General features: G+C 37.6%; 1 protein-coding gene across 7 annotated transcripts in view; it reads right to left on the bottom strand.

Moving 5' to 3' along the window:
• The window catches only part of NFIA (nuclear factor I A), a 464599-nt gene that overhangs the window by 146151 nt on the left and 296524 nt on the right, over positions 1–21924 (bottom strand). For all 7 annotated transcript variants that reach the window (XM_073357517.2, XM_073357513.2, XM_073357518.2 and 4 more), the window contains exon 3: positions 489–554. In XM_073357517.2, the coding sequence (XP_073213618.1) occupies positions 489–554 (66 nt within the window). The remainder of the gene's footprint in view (positions 1–488; positions 555–21924) is intronic.

A 21924-nucleotide genomic window follows, 5' to 3' on the forward strand; every position in this document is an offset into this window, starting at 1 on the left:
AATCCTGCAATCTCAAATGATGAGCTGGACAGATACTGTGAGTCAGGCACTTCAGAGTGTTCCGTTATCATGAAAACATCAATAAACAAAACAACGTTAAAAGCACACAGATAAAAATGAAAGTAAGGCTGTAGGCACCCCCTAGGGGGTCATGACTCATGACCCATGGTTTGAAAGCCTCTGCTATAGTGAAATAAACCCCAGTGCTGCATGCAGCAGGCTCTATTACAGCATCCCCCTAATTAAAACAATTTTAATGGAATAAAGATCTCCCTCCTGGACTGTAGAGACGAATGCTACTCTAATTTTGTGAAACTGTGGCATTTAACTAGGAAGAAGATGCACCATTCATTTTCAGAGATCTCTAGTCAATTGTTCAAAGACTGAGTCTTTTTATACTACACATGTGCACTTACTGCTTGAAAATGAAAATCCTTGTAAACATGGTCTACTGTAATATTCCAAAGTAGCAGCAGGTAAGAACTTACCATTTTCTGGCTGGTCCTTAATATCAGCTTCACTTGGCTGGCTGGGACTTTCAGATTGACTTGAATCTGAAAAACATAAAATACAGCCAAAAATTACAGGGTCTGCTGTGGAAAGTAGATCACAGGCGCCAGACTTCCTTAAAAGGTTGAAAGTACAAGCTAAGGACAGGAATGTTGCACTAGGACATGACAATGCTAGGAGGCCAGTGCCCTGGTCGTATTTATGCTAGGAAGAAACTGTATCTTGTTTACAGCATTGTATGGGGTGTTCAGTCTGTGCATTAGCATAAATTAGACTTAGAGAAATCTTCTCTTTAGAGGAAGCCTGATTTAAACTGCTTTTCTACATTTTTTTATAATGCATTTTGCATGTTGCATGCAAACCTGAGACTTAATCCAGAGTCAAAACATATTTTTAAATTGGCATACAACAGTAACTAACTATAAAACTAATGTTAACTAACATGTTCTGATTACTGTCTATATGTTACAGCAACAAGAAATTCACAATACAGATAGAAGACCTGATTCTCATCATGCTTTCACTGTGGGTACGTGGTGTAGCACACTGAAATAAATGGCATGACTCCCCATTTACAGTGGTGTAAAGTGAGATCAGATGCTGAACCAACAGCTTCAGAACATGCACCAATAATGAGTTCTACAGGTTCCTAGTTAAAATTCTCCAACTAACCTACTAATACATTTGCCTGAAACAATAAAATGACCCATAAGATCATTTCTGTTGACGTAGGTTTGTTAATCTACATTCACTTTCTTTTGTACTAAAAAGCTGTTTTTAGTTTAAAAATAATGATTTTTAGCAGAAGCTTTGGGTAAACAAGATTTTTGTTTCATAATTATTTTTAACTGTCTGCTCTTCAAATTGGAAAAAAATGCTTTATATGTGTAAAAAAATATTTTCTAAAGAAAAACTCAACCTCTTAACTAGGTTTTCTTAAGACCAACAGAAACATTACAGAGTTAAAAGAAATCACACTTTATCAGTTTGGAGTAAAAGAACAATTTGGGATCAATTTAAAAGTTAAAAAAAAGTTTTAACTCAAAACACACTTAAGGAATGAAACCATTGTTACTGTACTAAAAAAAAAAATCTACATTTGTGATAAACCTATTTCCTCACTTCACCTTGACTGTGCAAGGTTTAGAAATAGCTGTCTGAAATTGGACTACATTTCAGTAAGAAGTCAATGCAAGATCAAAAGGTCATGACACTTAACTGTGATTAAATTGAAAATCTTACTTCTATTGCAATAGAGTGATAACACCACCCCTTCGTTTTCTTTGAGGTATTAATAGCACTGAAAGAAGCAGCACTACTAGAGACCTGGGATCAAGCAATGCTAATTTATTGCTTTAAAAAGGCCCCTTGCTTTTAAGCAAATGAAGATTTTAATTACTACTGAGTTCTATATAGAAAATGCCAATTTTAAATATTTTTTAAAAAATTACCTGCTGACTGTATCTGTTAACTATCATGAAAAAGCTTAAAGGACAATTCCGTGTAATTTAAACACTACATCTAATAAAAGGTGTGCGCAACATAATTTTCATAAAGTTTGTAATATAAACATTAAAAATGTTTAGTAAAGATAGCTCCAGGGTAGATATCTGTAGTTAAAATCAACGTGTAGTTCAGCTAAAAAAACCTGACAATGTGATATCCCACAACACTACTATCTACCTCTAAGAACTATCTTCTCCTCCAGCTTCTAAATGCATTACTTTAATCATTTCATAAAGGAAGTTTGGCAAAGATTTTAAATTTAAACTTTGCCGCTAACATTTTATTTTAAATATCAGCTTTGTGGGTTAGCATTACCTTATGCACCCTAAACGCAGATCCTGGATAGCAGATAGTCCATATAAGCCCATCCTCAACATTGCCATATTCTGGACACCATATTTTGACAGACGTTTAATGTTTTTGGTACCACAAAGGTCAAAAATTCAGTCAACATTCGAGGACTAACTCAACATATTTCATTTCATATGACATGCATTATGTTTCTTTTTTCCCCACCAAGCCATTGTTCAATCACTGTTTGACCTTTACAACTAAAATAATGTTAAAATGTAGTAGAAATATTTATTTTTAAAAAACAGACAGTGAAGAAATATGGAAATAAGATGAATAACTAAAAAAATATTTTAAAAGTCATTTAGACAGCAGCGGGAATGGCCGATCACTGGTACATGCAAGGATGCCAAGCTACGAGCTGGCACACTTCTGATACCCAGTGTGGTACCTTCGCTCTTCATCGATGCTCCATATCCTGTATTTGGCACAGAAACTCAGACTTTCTCTCTAGATTCTGAGACACAAAGAATGCATTTTTGTATATGTTTAGTGCCGCTCTCCAGATACTAGAATTAGTGGCAAGACAGACATTGAGCCCAGAACATTTGTTAGCATATTGAGTCTTGACTTTTTTTTTTCACATCTAGCTACAAATCCTATTTTTCTGCAACCCTCTCCTCATGTAAATAATACCCCAAAAAACTATAATTTTGCAAATGGGTGAAGGAAAATAAAATGCAGTAAAATGTGTTTTTAAAAATACGATGACACAGATCATCTAAGGCTCCCAAAAATACTAACTGGGCAAAAGTCTGCTCAGAATTGTCATGCAAGGTACCGTCTCATGGAAACCCCTGATAAGAACACTGAAGAAGGCACATAGCCAAAATGTTTCTATGCAGAATTTTGTTTCCCTGGTTTTATTCAGATGCTGCAGATGATCTGGCACATATAAATGTGCCACCACACAATTAAAGGATTGGCAAAATTCAGTGCCATTGTATTTTATAACCTTGTCGAGGACTACATAGTTTTTGTTCACAGCCCACCTCACTTTTTCCTGAGTTGGCAATAGCTCGCACTATTTTTCATTTTGATTTAGGAAACTTTAAACCCCCAGCTTTCTGAATGTTTCATGTTTTGTGGGTTCTGATATTGTGGGTGGGAAGTCAGTCCTGCTGAGTCAGTTAGCCAAACAGGTGACTAGAGAAATAAATTAATTTTTGTCCACACATATTAGATATAAATGAAAGATTGTTTTATAAGTATTTGCATGAAATCAATAAAATCACTGATTATAAAGCAGTTTAACAATGCATTTGACATTCTCTTCTCTGTGTATTTGATAGCTGCTTCACACAATACACTATATACACTTCATGCCTATTTTCTTTAGCAACGACATTGCCAGTTAAATTCTACCACCTGCAATAATTAGAGCCATTGAAAAACACACAAAACAAAATATACAGTAGATGGGAGGCCCTCTTGAATCCAGGGCCCCCTGCGGCAACGAGTTTCATTGGTGCCTGAAACTAGGGCTGGTAGGAAGCCAAAGAATCTGTATATTACAATGAAGTGCATGTTATTAAGAGGTGTATTTAAATGATTTCAGATGGAGTTGGAAACATCATAGTGAGGAAGCACTATTAAGATTCCTGATTTTTTCTAAATCCAGGAGTTTAGTTTTATGTTTAAGGAAGCTTAACCTTGAATAGCACAGCATTTTTTAGTTTAAAAAAAGCCCACCGGTAGAATTTTAACCCGTAAGCAGCTAGAGTTAGCATGCATGAGAGTGTACTCGGGTTACTGGACTATTGGGGCTCAAATGGGGCTGAAATCAATAACCATTGTAGGAAAACAGAATAAAAGGAATTTTGAAGCTATATTTATTCTGTATCTCCACGAGCCAACTATTAGTGGGGGTGAAAAAAGACAAAATGGGCCAGATTTTCTGAAGCAGCCTCTGATATTGTGCCTGTATTTTCTGTGCCTCTTAGGATCAGGCCCTTAAAAACATGCCACCCCAATGCAACAGTGGGTGTTATATGGAAGAGCTGAGTCTGATCTTGAACTTGACCTCACACTGTGGATAGGCATGGTCCTTTAGCTCAAGCAGGAAGGATTTGTGCTTTCTGACGCTGATGGTCCTGGGTTTCATTCCCACTGTCAATTGTGGTGCCTTGTATGCATGTGACCACAGATTCACTACAGAGTAGAAAAAGAGCTTGTGGTGCTGCGTGTCACTGAACAGAAGTGATCCATTTTTTGACAACGATAAAACAGAAATATGAAAGGTTCACTGAAAACTCTGGGTTCTGGGTGGTAGCAACATCAACAGACTAACACTGCAGTCCTTACTTGTAGACAAGGAAGAAACAGACCTGAAGCAGAGGCACAGAGGTATCCTACTTCCTCACAGAAAATGACCATAGTTTTACCAACTGCTTGTGCAGTTTGATCATCAAAAATACACTTATCCACTTACCACTACTACACTACTTATAATTATGCTACCTTGGAGAGGCAGGACATTTTCTTGGAGAGGTACTGTACGGTAAACAGAAAATCTCCTATAACATTTTCATTCAGGACATGCAATGTTCTTCCTCTCAACGTTTCCTGTTTGAATCTAGGCCAAAGTGGTAGTGACCTTAAGCAACCTATCTTGGCTATCTGGTGTTTTATGTTAAATGAATTAGTGGGTGTCAGATTAATTCCTACCAAACTAGTGTCCATATCACAACTGAACCCTTGTTAGCGGTTTCATCAGAGAAGCCAGTGTGTGAATGGGCATGGAAATGTATCTACCCACTAACTGGGAGAGGTGGTCCCTTCAAGATAGAGGAAAAGCACGTTGGTGGGGATCGATCAGGAAGACTGTATTAACACTGCCCACGCTGACCCTGTTCTGTGGATAAATAAATAGAGAGCTCCTTTCTTCAGTACTGCCAATCCACACCTTTCACAAGCACTAGAAAAGTGTAAAGTTAAATTTTCCATTCATGTAATGTTTTATGGGGAAAATATTGTATAATAAACTGACACTTTATTCACGTTTCAGAGTCTTATTTGTAATAAAATATTTATACGGCTGGGTTGTGTTTGTACAATACATTTTTCATCTATAATTTGGGGTACAGATTCCACCAAAGATTTATATATGTAAAAAAATCTAAATCATATCCCTTTATACACAAACATGTATGCTGAGTTTAAGGGATCAGTGATTTACAAGCAGAAACCAGAACAGGTATTGAGACTTTTTATACTTACTTTTACAAAATTTACTGTAATTGTTATATATAGATAGATTTGGAAGGATTAGATTTTTCAGCAAATGTTGGTAAATGTCAATTTCACCTAACACACACACAAACTGACGAAAAAATATTTCCACTACTAATAATTAAAATTTGCAGATCAGCAAAGTAAGAAAAATGCTGCTTGAAAATTCATTAGCGTTTCATTGCAGAATATTTATTTTGTATATTTTGACATGTGGTGTTAACAAGTTGTGTTTTAAGTTTATAAGGCTTTAGTTTTTTTAATCTAAATGTGTACCGTCATCAAATAATTATTTTCTGACCCTTCTAATGTTTCACAACCTCCCTCCACAGTGAAAATTTCGATAAATTAAAACGGAGGAAAAAAAGCTTATAACCCATCATCTTGTGCAACTGTGAAAATTTAAATTGATAAACGTTTAAAAAATGCTTAAAAGTAAACATTGTTCCACTGAAATTATAAAAAAATAAAAATCAAATTCTGCCATGCCTATTTATAATTATAGGGGTGTGTACTATTATTTATTTTAAATAAGACACTGATCTACATTTAAACTCTAGCCATCACCTTCAAGTCAACTATTTTATAAGGTGTTCCAAGTGCCCATGTGTCCTTATCATACACGTCTGCCTCACACATTTATATATCCATACCAGCCTTCTAGTTCTTATTTTATGCACCCCATATACAGTATGTTATGTCCTTTCAACTCATGCACAAGGGCTCTGCAGTGGTAAAATCACAGCAATGCCAGTCTGGTTTTTATAAGGAGAAGACTCTTAATTCCTATACACTGGGAAAGAGATTATCTTTGATAATGGAAATGTAAATCAAAGCTTGCTGCTGTTTATTCCAGACAGACATTTGTGTGTTAAGTCTGTTTATCAGGCAACACTTTGTCTAAGCCAGGAAGTAGTCAGCCTTTGTAACAAGATGTATGCAAATGATTTTCCCATGAGCCCTTGCCACAAAACTTTTGTGGCAAAAAACTCCTTATTACTTCACCAGTAAGACGTTACTAAGCTACCCTGTAAGTAGACTAGCGACAAAACAGCTAGCTAGACTATGCTGATGAGTTTGAATAAGACCAAAACATGTGCCCACAGTCTGTTGCTCTTTATTCTAAGCAGACTTTGTGTATTACATCTGTTTATCAAGCAACACTTTGTCTGAATAATCAGGCTTTGTAACAAGGTAGAAGGAAGCAGAGATCCCAGAAACTCCAGAGCTAACTCGTCTGAGGCAAAAACTCCTCATTACTATCTTAGTCATAAGAAATGGGAGCAATACGTATAATAACTTGACTATAATGATAATAACACTCCAAAGCTGTAACAAAATGGTTTTCATTTTAAATCAACTTTGTTTGTTTTCATGAGTCCATCCATGAATGATTTACTGGTATCATGCGATAGCCCTAGAATGTGGGAAAACTGTGTATTCCCGTATTTGTTGGTTGACATTACAAACAAGCATTTGATTCACTTCTGTTCGTTTTTAAAACAGTTTACAGCCTTTTTGATTCCTGCTTATTGATTTATTTCTGGAACATTTTCTATGTATTTCTCTGCAGCAGCAAACATTAATTTTGACTTAATTCAAATTGTCATCAAAGGGTTCCTTAGGGAATCCCATAGCACACATTTTACATGTTATAATAAAATATTCTTAAAGTAAATACCATGCAACTGTTTGTTTTTTTAATTCCAAGAGACACAAAAATCCGTTACCCTAACCCAAAGCCCTTTTTCCTAGACAAAATAAACACTTTAGGACTTTACTTGTTTGTATTCTCCTCAGTGGTGCTGTATGCATCAGCAGCTAAAAACAAAGAAACTTTTAGCTGCTCAGACAAAATGCAGAAGCTCCCCAAACAACGAAACAGGGCTGGGGGTGGGGAAGCATTCAGAAAGTCTGACAGTCCATTCAATATAGGGATGATGGCCATAATGCACCCAGGGTCCCCTTGCTAATTAAATATGCATTGGCACAGTTTTGATCGATGCAAGCCATGGATCAGATGACACACCTGCAAAATCTTGAGCCCAGTGCTCCCAGGAAAGGGAAAATACAGCCTGTCTCCTTATCTTTGTTTTCAAAGGCTCTCAATTTCTGTGCTTAGATATCTAATTTAATTCTCTCACCCCTCAGCAAACTGGATTAGGAAAGTCAATACTGCCTTTGTGCATCGACAGGAACACACAGCTTTCCTTTTATTCAATTTAGCCATGACCTTTAGACAAAGATAATGACAACTGTCTAAAAGTAAGGTAAGGCCCTACAGAGGGGGCCCCTTTGCTTTTTGTCATTCCACAGCTCTGGAACTCCCTGTCAGCCATGGGGCAAGCTGGAAACAATTTTTTGCAAATGTCAGCTCCTAACCAGTCCTTAAAAACCAAGGGGAGCTCGTACTCCATCCAGGAAACCATTTGATTGGCGTCCCACATCAGTGTCAGGACTATTGTCAGACACTCACCAGTCATTTCCCAAGAGGCAGAAATTAATCCTGAAGTAAACAATCATCCCAATAATACATTGAGCTGCTGTATGGGGAAGGAAGCGATGGTACTATTTATTCAATAGACTTTAGAAAAAAAAGTGAAATGGAAGAGTCAAGTAAATTCCATGGTTAACAAATAAATTTCTGGCCATGATATTTGGAAGATAATTTGGAATTTTAGGCCTAACAGTATATTGTGGAGAGAGTTGTACATATCTCCCAAAAACGTGCATTGAAGTGCTAGAGATCTGAGAAGAACCTGTCCATATATCTTCATAAGCCTGATCCAAAGTCAGTAGATTGCCGTTGATTTCATTGGGTTTGGATCAGGCCCTCTATTACGTGGACCCCTGTCTACAAGAACTGGACTGAGAGCACAAATTCATTTCATACAGTCTCCAAAAAGCCATCACCTTGTAATTAATTTTGGTAACTACTGACATGGGTCATATTTGAATTGATGATTTAGAGGTGAAAAAAATCCATATTCCCTAAGTAATCCAGCCCGACAAGAAAAGTGAGCTTTTATGATGTAAAATATTTAATTTTGCAGTATTTTTGGCTGCATTTAAAAATATACTTGGCATTTCCTAGATATGGACCATTATTTGTCTTATAAGCCTTTTTTACATAGGTTTGGAGAAAAATATTTGTAATGGGGAAAAAATCTGAGCAAAGTTGGATTTCTGAGTCTCTACAATCTTGGGAAATAAAAAAAATCAGAATAAATAAGAGCCAGGAGAAACTACTGCTGCCCTCATATCCCTGGGAAATACAAATTAACCAATATTTCAACATCATGAACCCCAAAATAAAAAAATTTTGAGCCTCAACCCTCGGATTCCTTTCTACAAAATTTGCCTAGATCCCTCACAAACTGATTTACACTATTCATTTCTATACTTTTAAAGTGATTTAAATTAATTAGATCATTTCAGTTTTTTAGAGCGCTTCCATTTGTATCTATATGGGTTTCTAGACAGATGCAGTGCTCACTTATTTAAAATTAACTGCAGTACAATAATTTTAAATTGCTTCACACTGTACTAATCTCAAGTGCTTTGAAATATTTGAACCACTCTATTTAGAAGCCATCAACGTTCTGAATATGCGCACCAATGATGAGTTTAAAACACTGAAGGGCTTCATTGATGATCCTAAAGTGTCGGTGAGCAGGGTTCTGGGCACGCTCAATATATAGGTATTTAAAACTATAGAGTAGTTCTACAACGTTTGTCTGAACCTCAATCCGTAATTAATTAAAGCTCATTTGAGCTATAACATTTCAAAATGTGTGAACTGATAAAAAATTTACAAAACTAGAAAAACACAATTATAAATAATGACACATTGAAACTATTATTAAAAATAAAATAATGTGCACTCATATAACATCTTCCATCCGAGGAACTCAAAAGCATTTTATTAGCATTAAGTTAAATTTCACAATACCTCTGTAAGGAAGGTGATTATTGTACCCATTTTATAGATGAATGACCTGAGGCATGGAGAGAGTAAGTGATTTATCTCCAGAGCTACAGTGTCTAAAAGATGGGAATAGAAGGCAAGAGGCCTGGCCCATAATATCTTACTCTAAACACCAGATATTGTTGCCTCTTATACATAGGCACCAAAACTATGGTATTGCCATGGTTAACCTAGAAAACTTCCAACTGTACTACATGGAAAAAGTGTGGTTTAAAAGCCTGCTACTAATGTCTGTCAGACTGAATCCTTTTAGTCTCCCTTAGGGCATGTCTACACTGCAATAAAACTCCCACAAGTCGCCCATGTCATCTGACTCAGGCTCATGGGATTCAGGCTGCAGGGCTAGAAAAATACAATGTAGACATTCAGGCTCGGGCCGGAAACCAGGTTCTGGGACCCTTCCCTCTCATGGGGTCCCAGAGTCTGGGCTCCACTGAGAGCCTGAATGTCAACAATGCAATTTTATAGCCCTGCAGCCTGAACCTGCTGACACTGGCCAGCCATGGGTGCAAACATACCCCTAGGAGCCCTGTCGTCTGCCATCTTTTCCTTCATTTTTTGGAGGCAACTTCAAATCACTTCCACAAGACTCTTTGAACTGAAGCACCTTCCATATCAATATCTAATTAAATTATTAATCATAATAGTACATTTCTTTGTACTGTATTATATTATAGTGAAGATGATGTTTTCCCATGATGGCTTGGAGCAGATCCTGTAGGTTTGGTACAACTCTCTGAGCCTGACTCTAAACTCACCTACACAGGTTTTACACTGGTATAAACCGCATTGATTTCAATGGAGTCTATACCAGTGTATCTGAGAGGAGAACAGTGTCCACCATTTTCAGTATATGCGGAGACTCCACTGGGCTGCAGCAGTCACACACATCAATCTCTCCCCACCGCTACCCCTCCTTTTGCTATATATTTATTGTGACAGACCCACCACCAAGGGATCCAAGTATGTTGTGTTTGCTAGGCTATTCATTCTGGTACCCGTTCTCATCTCTTATCCTCCCCGCCACCATGTAATAACTTGCAATGAGGCACATTTCCTCTGGCCAAGATGCACAGCATTACAAGGTCACCTCAAAGTTGCTCTCTGGATTGCACTAAAGGGGTGGCAGGAAGAGCAATGCAGTTCTGCCCTCTATCTATAAAACAAACAAAAGCATGTACTGACTCCGGAGTTAGAATCTTTAGGCTGCTTCCAAAAGTCGGTCTTTTTTCCATGCACAGCTGCTGCTGCTAGGCTTGCCAACCCTCCAGGATTGTCCTGGACTCTCCAGGAACTAAAGATTAATTTTTAATTAAAGATTCTGTCATGTGATGAAACTTCCAGGAATATGTCCAACCAAAATTGGCAACCCTAGCTGTGGCACCATACCAGTCCAGCTGTTTCCCGGCACTAGCAACATAATGTATTTTTCAATCTGTGCATTCTGCTAAACTCATTCGTTTCCTAGACTCCACCCAAGACTTGACTGCTCTACGCAAAAGCAAGCAAACGAACAAAAAAAAAAACCAACTACAGGAGAAAAGTTTTCAAAGACTATTCAAATGAGAACCTATATACCAAAGGGAATGAAAACATTTACAAACGGAGGAATCCACTGAGGAATGGGCCCATTTGATATACTAAGGATTAGTATTTCAAATGAAGAAGAATAATGTCACAAATAAAAATAGGTGAGTTTAGTTAAGAATAAAAAGAAAGGTGAAATAAAATAATATTTCCAGAAGTTTTGGTCAATATAAGCTCAATACTGAGTTACAGTCAGCACCAATGTGAGCAAAGTTTAAGCCTAATTTTTTATTACGGATTCATAGTGGAAACTTAGTTTTCACAGCTCTCTTTCAATGGGATGTACCTGACACCTTGCCTCTTGGCTCTCATCTCAACTCCTTTTAAGTACATGTTTGGTTTTAGTGTCAATTTTTTCCCTCTGGTGGATGTCTTTTCCTTGTTCTTTGCACTTGAGGAGTTCAACGTGGCATCTGAAAAATTTCCATTTCAGATTTTCGTTAGCCTCATGTGAACTACGCCTCTCGAGCAAATATGGAAATATATGTAACTGAAAAACCTGCTTGCCACTTCTAAGCTCTCCTTCTTGCCAGACACCAGCTCTGCACCCCAAAGCCCATTTTCCTCTCTTCTAACATGCTTGCCTTTTGCAAATAATTTCAGAAATACTGCAGTCAGTCTGAAGCAATCTCCTAAAGTTAGGAGATTCTGTCTACCCAGAATACCCACCAGTTGCTGCTTTGCAGTTATGTTCCTGATCCCACAATATTGCAGATTGCAGCTTAAAAGAAACCTAAATTACCCTAAAAATCAGGGTGTGTTTTGCTGCATCAGTATCAAGTTGGCATCAACAAGACAGATTCAGTCAGTTAGGCACCCTAGCTGTACTGTGCTTCTGCAGAGTATATAAGCCAAACGGGCAGAAGACAAAGTTAAAACTAATAGAGAAGTGATATCCTGCAGAGTCTATACAGAACCATTGTGCCAAATTACACCAAAATCCAAGGTATGAGGGCTGTCAGCAAGGAAAGAATGGAGCAATATTTAAAGTGAACACCTCAGGGAACAACAGATCCTTGGAGATATGTGGAATAGTAGGGTGCGCTATGGGGGGAAAAATGAAGACAGGGAACTGAAAAAACACAGCATAGAAAAGAGTAAGCTTAAAGTGTTCACTCTGAAAATATTAATTACAATTCATTTTAACTTGCTTACATTGCTGAGTTTCAGAGTAACAGCTGTGTTAGTCTGTATTCGCAAAAAGAAAAGGAGTACTTGTGGCACCTTAGAGACTAACCAATTTATTTGAGCATAAGCTTTCGTGAGCTAGCTGTAGCTCACGAAAGCTTATGCTCAAATAAATTGGTTAGTCTCTAAGGTGCCACAAGTACTCCTTTTCTTTTTACATTGCTGAGAAACTAAAATTTGAGAAGGGAAAAACAGAAAAGCCAAGAACTCCTAAAATGGAGCACTGCACCGAGTAGACAAAATTTCAATCAAACTTTTAAAGATGTGCGTCTGATCTGTTGAACAGACAGCTTGACTTGATTACAATTTTAAGTTTCAGTTTCTATTTCTGTTTTTGGATTAAAAGAATCATAGTGTCAGAAATTTAAATATCGAATAGCAAAATCTTTTGTAGGTTTAGAAAGCATTCAGAAAAGCTGTCAAAAGAAAACGCTATTCTGTTGCCACCATCTGCTTTCTGGCACACTGAGGAAACTTTATTAACAGCAACATTTTCTTGCGTTAGACTATTCACTAATCAGTTTTGTTGTAAAATACGAAAAATAAAAAATTACCCTTTGCTTAGAAGGCAAATAGCCACTTTTCTGTGGGCTGGCTATACCTTATGCTGTGTCTGATAACATTTGCACATTAAGTTAAGGTTACCTTGCGGTTTTTCTCCCAAACTCATATTTTTAGTGTATTCAAAGCCGGCAAAAACTTTGCCTTGCTGAGACTAAAGAAAAAAACATCAAACATATGAAGTGTTAAAAATCGCTGAATAACTCAAAGGGAAAAAGATAATTTTGAAGGCGTTTTGGCTGAAATCTATTTGCCTTTGAATTGCATGAGTGTTTTAAAATGTTAAAAACACTGCAGAGTGACTAATGAATGTAAAAGAATGATAAAGAGTATGGCTCCAGTTATCAGTGGTATGCCTAAAACAAAATAATTTTGACCATTCTGTCATGCAAATATTGACTAAAATGTCATAAATAATGTCTGCGACAAAGATGATGGGAATCCTACAAGGGAGTATTTTGTGCAGCAGTACTTAATGTGCTATAGCATATGCCTCTTAGCATATATTACAGAGGTCGGGAACCTTCAGTTCGGGTAGTCGATAAATTAGCTAAGAGCAGCTAAAACTTCCCAGAGAAAATATCGTACAAATGCTTTTGGAAAATTAAATCCTTGCCAAATTTTAAATTGCAGTATTAGTTTGGAAATATCTTTGAAGTCATATTTGTAGGCTGGCTAGTCATGAAAAATCCAAAGCCTTCTCCAAAGAAACGAAGACAAACCATATTAAAGTGTAAATGACCCATTGGTCTATGATATTGGTAACAACATTTTCATATAGATTCACCTATTGCCAGGGCAAATGCCATCTCGGTGTCTTCACCACCGTGCGGTTAAAATAAACTAATCACAAACAGAACACTTCCATCATTACTCTTTGTAAGAACTAAAATATTAAAAGGACTTGGTCAAATATTTCTTAGTACCAATTTGGCCTCAGCTCCACATATGTAAAAGCCCAGTAAGTTCTGAAGGTAGAATTATAATTTAAGGCAGAATCATGTCAGAATGATCATAAGTGAATAATACACATCTTCATGGAAAGCAGGTGCAGCGCTGGGCTACTTTCAAAATCTTAATATTTTGGACATTTTAATATTTTTGTTTTCAATAACATAGAAATATCTGCAAAAAGAAAAGGAGTACTTGTGGCACCTTAGAGACTAACACAGTTACCTGAGCATAAGCTTTCGTGAGCTACAGCTCACTTCATCGGATGCATGCAGTGGAAAATACTGTGGGGAGATTTTATATACACAGAGAACATGAAACAATGGGTGTTACCATACACACTATAACGAGAGTGATCAGGTAAGGTGAGCTATTACCAGCAGGAGAGAAAAAAAACCTCTCTGGTCACTCGATTACAGACCTAAAAGTCGCAATTCTTCAACAAAAAAACTTCAAAAACAGACTCCAACGAGAGACTGCTGAATTGGAATTAATTTGAAAACTGGACACCATTATATTAGGTTTGAATAAAGACTGGGAGTGGATGTGTCATTACACAAAGTAAAACTATTTCCCAAAAATATGTTTATTTTTCCCCACTATTGTTCCTCACATGTTCTTGTCAACTGCTGGAAATGGCCCACCTTGATTATCACTACTAAAGGTTTTTTTTCTCTCCTGCTGGTAATAGCTCACCTTACCTGATCACTCTCGTTACAGTGTGTATGGTAACACCCATTGTTTCATGTTCTCTGTGTATATAAAATCTCCCCACTGTATTTTCCACAGTATGCATCCGATGAAGTGAGCTGTAGCTCACAAAAGCTTATGCTCAAATAAATTTGTTAGTCTCTAAGGTGCCACAAGTACTCCTTTTCTTTTTGCGGATACAGACTAACACCACTGCTACTCTGAAATCTTGCATAAAAATATCTGGTCCCTGTCATGGATTCAATGCTTGCAAAATGTTTGCAATACTAACTTTTTAAAAGTTACACGCCCATAAAAAAAGGTCTGAAACTGGTAAGCTATATTAGGTGCAATCCTGCTTATACAGCAATAAATCAATGTTTTTTTTGAAAATCTCTTTGAAATACCAAACTAAGACAAGTGGTTCAGACTACAGAGGTGTGAATAACATTGCGCATCAAAGTGCTGCACTGTAACTTCCCCATATGGGTCCCGTGGGAGCAAACTAAAAAGTTCCTTGTTCTCACTATAGTCCTGTTTGAAAAGGACTATGTTAACGCAAAGTAAGAACCTTTTAGTTCATGCCCACAGCGTCCACACAGGGGAGTTACAGATCAGCACTTTGGTGCACACCCCTGTTCACACCCTTGTAATCCCAATTGCAGGGCAGTGTAGACAAGCCCTAAGGCCCAGATGAAAACTTGTGCCCGAGGTTTCAAAAATTTAATTTCTGAGCAAATTTTCACAGAGATGACAAATAATGATATTTTAGATTTTTAATATGCCTTTCATGCAGCATCAAAGAACTTTACCAATACGAATTTGCAAAATATTTCAATGAGGTAGAAATACTCTGAAATCTATTTCATCTTTCTCTAATCTGATCTATTGCATCTGTAAAATATCTGTCACTATGCAATCTAATTATAGTGAAACTCGGTAGGTTATGTGACTTGACCAAGGCCACTCACTAGATTTGTGGCAGAACTGACAATTGTGCTTGGGAGTCAAGAAACCCAATCCCCTCTTCTCACCACTAGAAAGTTGCATTCTAGTAATAAATTTATAAACATAGGTTTATATACTACAAAGACCAGCAAACCCTTTACCATCATGAGATTTCTACAGTAAGGTAGTGCTAAGATGCTGTGGTACTCACAGAAATATCTGGGAACAGAGAGAAGATACAACAGCCGATCACTGTGATGGAAAGTACTCAGACACTATAGTGATTGTCACAGGATGGATCGATGGATAGATAGATCAATAAATAGATTGATAGATCAATCTGTGTGTGAGTGTGTGAAATAAAACATTTCTAAATAGTGAAATGAGCTGAGTACTCTTCATTTTTAAAATTTCTTGTGACCAGTTTTTAATAAAACTTCATTAACAAAGATTAAAAGGCTGAACACACATAGACACAGATACAAGTCAAAGAGGAAAGAGTTCTAATAGAGTTGCTGTGTCAACATTTTTTCCCGTAGAGGCAGAAATAGTGTGGAGGAGTGTCTTGCAGGAACTCAAAAAGTACAAGTTTCTACTGGTTATGGCTGTGGGTCAATCACAAAAGGACTGGAAGGATTGAGGATGAAGACTCTATTGGTTTTCAACATTAAGTTCTCAAAGCATGTTAATACATTACAGATGAGTATGCACCACAATTTACTCTTTAGGCCAAGTTTGGACTGATTTCAATGGAATAACACTAGGGATGAATTTAGCCCAGTATTTGCATAAAATTCCTTTTCTTATCATTCTTGCAATAAAGTCCTACATATATATTTTTTGGTGCTGTTCTGCTTTATCTACTAGAAGAAATGTCATCTTTATTTCTACATTCTGCTTTCTTTTTCATTTTAAAAAGGTGTATACTGTAGGAGTGTGCTCAGTACACATACTTTCGATAAAGCTAAACCCTGTTTTGAGATGTGCACTTTATAATCCTTTGTGCTTTTGCACCAGACAAACTATTGGACAGTGAAGAAAAACATTTTAGTTCCCCTGAAAATGTAACTGTTCCTTTTCAAACAATACAAAGCGCAAGATTTGGGACATATTGCTGACACAGCAACATCACTGACTCAAAGAAACTGTGGGAAATGTCAAATTTATGGTCCTATGGGTGACTGGTGGAAGGTCCCCCCTCCCACCTTCAGCAAGCCCCTGTCAAAAACAGAGCCTCTAGAAACTTTTTGGCTACATCCCAGGGAAGCAGAAGGAAGCTGTATCCCACACTTCCCTCGGGACCTAATGAAATATACAGCCTCTGGGCTTCTTTCAATTTGGTCTTTCAGATTGCTAAACCAGTGAAAGAAGGATCCTAGCTGTCACAAAGCTCACATGTTTGGGGTCACCTGCTGCTCAGGGGTTCTCATGCCAGTTGTTGACATAATAAGAACCCCTTATACTTTAATTACAATTCACAGTGTGCAAACTCTGCAATCTGCTTTAAGGCAGACTGTCTTTTAAATCAACACTAAATTATAGTACTGTTCGAGCAGAAATGGGATGGAAAATGTGTCCAGCTGACGGAATAATTGTATTCAAATATTTGTAATGCTGGGGGAAAGTAAGCAATATCTCCGGAAAAGCGCCACTGCATTGTCTATAATTCTTCAGAAACTAAAGCTAAATTAGATCTACTTATCCGGTATTCATACATTCATATAGACAATGCAAGCTAGACATTTTCATGTGATGGGATCCTACAATCGGTAATGCTCACAAGTAACAACTTTATGATCAGCTTGGGTTTCTCCCTCAGTCTGAAGTGAGATTAGACCTAGCAATGATGCTGGGATTTTCAAAGGAGCCTATGGGAGATAGGTGCCTAAGTCCAACTGAACTAACTCCCTTGGGCTGCGTCTAATTCCCTTGAGCTCTTTGAAAATCCTACCCCAAATAAACAACATGAACACAGGTTGGATTTAATCTAGAACTGGTAATTTATCCCAGTATAAAAATACATGGGATCTATTTTAAAATATCATTTTATTAGCTTGAGAAAGAGACCAGGGCCCTTCAGTTTCCCTGGCAGCTATCTCTATCCTAACAGTTATTTTTAATAAAGAGACAAGGTGGGTGAGGTAATATCTTTTATTGGACTGACTTCTGTTGGTGACAGACAAGCTTTCAAGCCAGACAGAGACAAGCTTTTGAGTTTGTCTCTTTCACCAACAGAAACTTGTCCAATAATAGATATCATCTCCCACACCTTGTCTCTCTAATATCCTGGGGCCTAAACAGCTACAACTACAATAAAGATGTGGTAAAACAACTGAACATAAATAAACTGTAATATCTAGGGGAGGAGTAAATGTTCTTCTTACATATGAGAAATTAGGATAATCCTAATTTCTCATATGTAAGAAGGGGGAAGGGATAGCTCAGTGGTTTGAGCATTGGCCTGCTAAACTCAGGGTTGTGAGTTCAATCCTTGAGGGGGCCATTTAGGGATCTGGGGCAAAAATTGGGGATTGGCCCTGCTTTGAGCAGGGGGTTGGACTAAATGACCTCCTAAGGTCCCTTCCAACCCTGATATTAAAAAAGAAAAAAAAAATTAACCTGTCTAAAAACGTTCCCAGCTCATTGCATTATTTAAACTTAACTGTTTTGGTCCATAAAAAATCTCACGGGAGGGGACAAAATCTGCTGGGAACTTGGCAAACAGAACTTCTGCATCTCTCTCCAAAAGGCATCTGATCTCAGGAAAGGGGCAGCAGGTGTGGGTTAGAAACCTCACTGACTTCAGATTCATGTGTGTGGATCCAAAAATACCCACGCAGGGAGCGAGACTCCTATGGTACCTCTCCACCTCTGACAGCATAGCTTCTAATGGCTGTGTCTCTACTCCTCTCTCAAAGGCACAATGAGAAGGTAATGTAGCAGCATTAAGAGCCTGACCCAACACCCACTTAAATCAATAAGGGCTCATCCACATGGTAAGCACTAGCTACTCTGCACTAACGCCTCGTGTGGACACTCCTACTGTACTGAGTGCCTTTGTTTGCATTTTTGAAAGTGTACAAAGCTAAACTGCCTCAGGATACTCTTAGTGTGCAGTAAGGGAGTTAGTGCAGAGTAACTAATGTGCTTTAAATTCACATCCTAGCCTACTGCACACAACTTTGCCATGCAGACAAGCCCAAAGAGTCTTTCCACTGACTTAAGAAGTGGATCAGGCCCCAAATGCTGAATTGACTTCCACTTGAAAACCTGCTGGGTCTCCAGCATGCTCCACTGGCTCCCCCCTGGCATGCCCCCTCCCAAGCAGCACAGCCATGACCTCCCCACTGTACCCACTGCACCCTCCTTCACTTCTCTTGGTTCCTGCTAGGTTTAACTCTCCATCACCCCAATCAAACTATTATTCAGTTATTCAGTGGCCTCAGATAAACTTGCAACATTTTACAATTAGCATTAGACTGTGCAGCAATTCAATGAAAATCTATAAAACAAACGTACAGTGTGCAGTCCTATGTATTATATATACACTTAGAACTGGATTTACAATTTAACCCACCTCTGTTGCACTGATATTTTTAGAATCCAAAAAATTTGAGTTGATTTATTTCAACCTAGTACCTCTACAATGTATTGTATCCTTGATATCTCACTGTAGGGAAAATAGTTGCCATTCATTTTTATATTCTAGCGCATGGAAAGACAGTATTAGACAGTGTGAGCACAAAGAAAACTTCAACGCATGAAACATAAGGATCTAAAAGTTATAGCTGTATCAAATGTTACAGATCAAACTATTTTAAGCCATCTATGGCCAAAGTCTGGTCCCACTGAAGATGATGGCAAGATTCCCATCAATTTCAGAAGGACTAGGATTGGCCTTTACTTAATGAATTATAGCCATAGATTGTAAAGTCCTTGGACAGGGACAATATTCATTGTATTATTATTTCCAGTAGTACCTAGAGGCCCCACTCGTGATCAGGACTCCACTGTGCTATGTGCTCTACAGACTCACAACAAAAAACAGTCCTGGCACCAAAGAGTTTATTATAACTTGAAGCCCCCGTCCTGCAAAGACTTACGCATGTTCCTAACTTTTCAGAGTGTGAGCAGAACCTCTGGCTGTAAACGGACTACTCACAGTATGGAAAGTTAATCACATGTTCTTCTTTAATGATGCTTCTCAAGTTTAATTCATGTGATGCTCTCAGACAACCACAGAGCTAGAGTACTAATACTGGTTGAGATCTCAGACAAATGTATGTGAAATTTTGGGGGGCGGGGGGGTGTTTTGTTTTGCAGTTGGTGTCTCTCACATTTATCTCATCATTTGTTTTTTGCCCCTCAGAATGCTGGTGCTTGGCTTGCCTGGTGACTCAGTGAGTATCTAATCATATTTGTATTTACATGTTATTTCTCTTTCTTCCTCCTCCAACTAGGTTGGCACCAATGGGAGCTTTTCCAATGGGAGAAATTAATGTGTTGTGATATTGCAGCACAATGTGATTACATTTTATGGGACCCACGAGTTGTTTATTTTGCTGCAAATTATTAAAGCCCCCTAATGACACCACAGATTTACAGGACACAGGACCCTCCCGTCAAATATGGGAAAATTATGTGGGGGAAAAATGGCACAGGTGGCAACATACTTACATACAGTGTATGAAGGCACAAACCTAAAAAAGCAGCTGAAGAGCAAGGAAATATATCTAAAAAGCTACACAAAGTGTGGCGTGATTGATTAACTATGCACTACAGACAACAGACACAACCACTGCCAGCTAAATGGCACAGGTGCAACCTCAGGAATAGAACCTACTGCCTCTGGTTCCAAACACCATCAGCCTAGACCACAGGAGTTAATAAAGAATGTCCTCATGAAAGTTGTCCCAGCAGCAGCCTAACTGTAGCAGCCACCTGATCTGGATAGGCAGTGAGAATGTATCTCAATGCTACAAAGGCAAAGAACTTGGCTAATATTAGCGTATATGCCCCCCCGAGCATGCCCAGAAATGATTCTTCAATCGTGGAATAATCTTATTTTCTATTTTTCTTCCCAAACTTATAAAGCCTCACTAAGAACTATTCTAATAAAAAGTTTTGAATTTCAGCTTCTTTTGCTGTAGCCCTTTACAAAAATGTGGTTAGAATTTTTTGACAAGAGAAAAGTGTATTTTTTCTGCTATAAAATTACTCAAAATATATGGTTAAAGGAATTTTGCTCAAACTTTTCACAGTGGTGTACTTTCCAGCAAAGGCCGGGCAGAGAAAATTGCATACTTGAAATATGATGATGGTAAAAGAAGGGGTTATAATGGTAACTATTTTGCAAACTTAACTATATCTGTCACTATAGTAAGCATAAAGAAACACACACGATTACATGTATATTAAATCAAACTCTCTCTCTCTCTGTGTGGGTGAGTGTGGTGCGCACAATGTTTGGTTAAACCCATTTCATGTTCAAAAGAAAATTAAACCAAAGAATAAGTTATTAAAAGGAGCCTTTGAAGCAAAAAGCAATGATGTGTGAAAGACAGAACCAGAAGAGTTTATTTAAACACAGAGCACAGAAAACAGGGAAAACAGAAATTAGGAAATCAGAAGTCATGAAGGCACCCAGCAGCCTTTTCCTGGTACTAGAAATTCTTATATCTATGAATATTTTATCCAGATTTGACTACCTTTTTTAAGTTCTTCCTATCAAAATCCCAGACTCCTTCTTCAATAAACTCAGAAAAGTCATTACAAAATTTATCGGTGCTGGTGGAAGATATAAAATTAGTTGCATGTGGCTATAACAAATGAAGAATCCGAAAACTGTGTACCCTTCCATTTTTATTTTATTTTATTTTATTTGTATCTGTTTAGCAGCACAATTTCAATCTGCACGTGCCCCACAGCAATATTCGAGGGAAATGGAACAATCTGATTTCTATCTGATGAATCGCAAGATTTTTTTATTTACCACTCAAAAATATACATCAGACTCTGCTCTTAAAATTCACATCTTTCCCTTAATGGATCAATCTAGAAAAACACAGCCAGAGTTTTAAAATATTTTGTATTTCTTTCTCCTCTGACACCTATTCATAGCACCTCATTTTTTGAACGTGCTAAGAAATCAGAAGTTTTTCAAACTGGTTCAAATGAGGATTTTCTCCATTTATCCAATATCTATTAAGTCAATCCTAATGCTGACAAATATTGTTTAAAAATATAAAACCAGATTCACCGTTTACATTCCAGCAAAACTGCTGTGAACTTTGCTTAATGTGGCAAAGCAGCCGTGTGCACCAGTGACTCTGGCCCATCATTTTAACCAATTTTCTCTGTTCCAACACATCCAGATAATAAAAATTCTCCCTATGATTAAATCTATTAATCAG

The sequence above is a fragment of the Lepidochelys kempii genome, chromosome 8, assembly GCF_965140285.1.
Source record: "Lepidochelys kempii isolate rLepKem1 chromosome 8, rLepKem1.hap1, whole genome shotgun sequence".
In the NCBI taxonomy this organism is placed as follows: Eukaryota; Metazoa; Chordata; order Testudines; family Cheloniidae; genus Lepidochelys; species Lepidochelys kempii.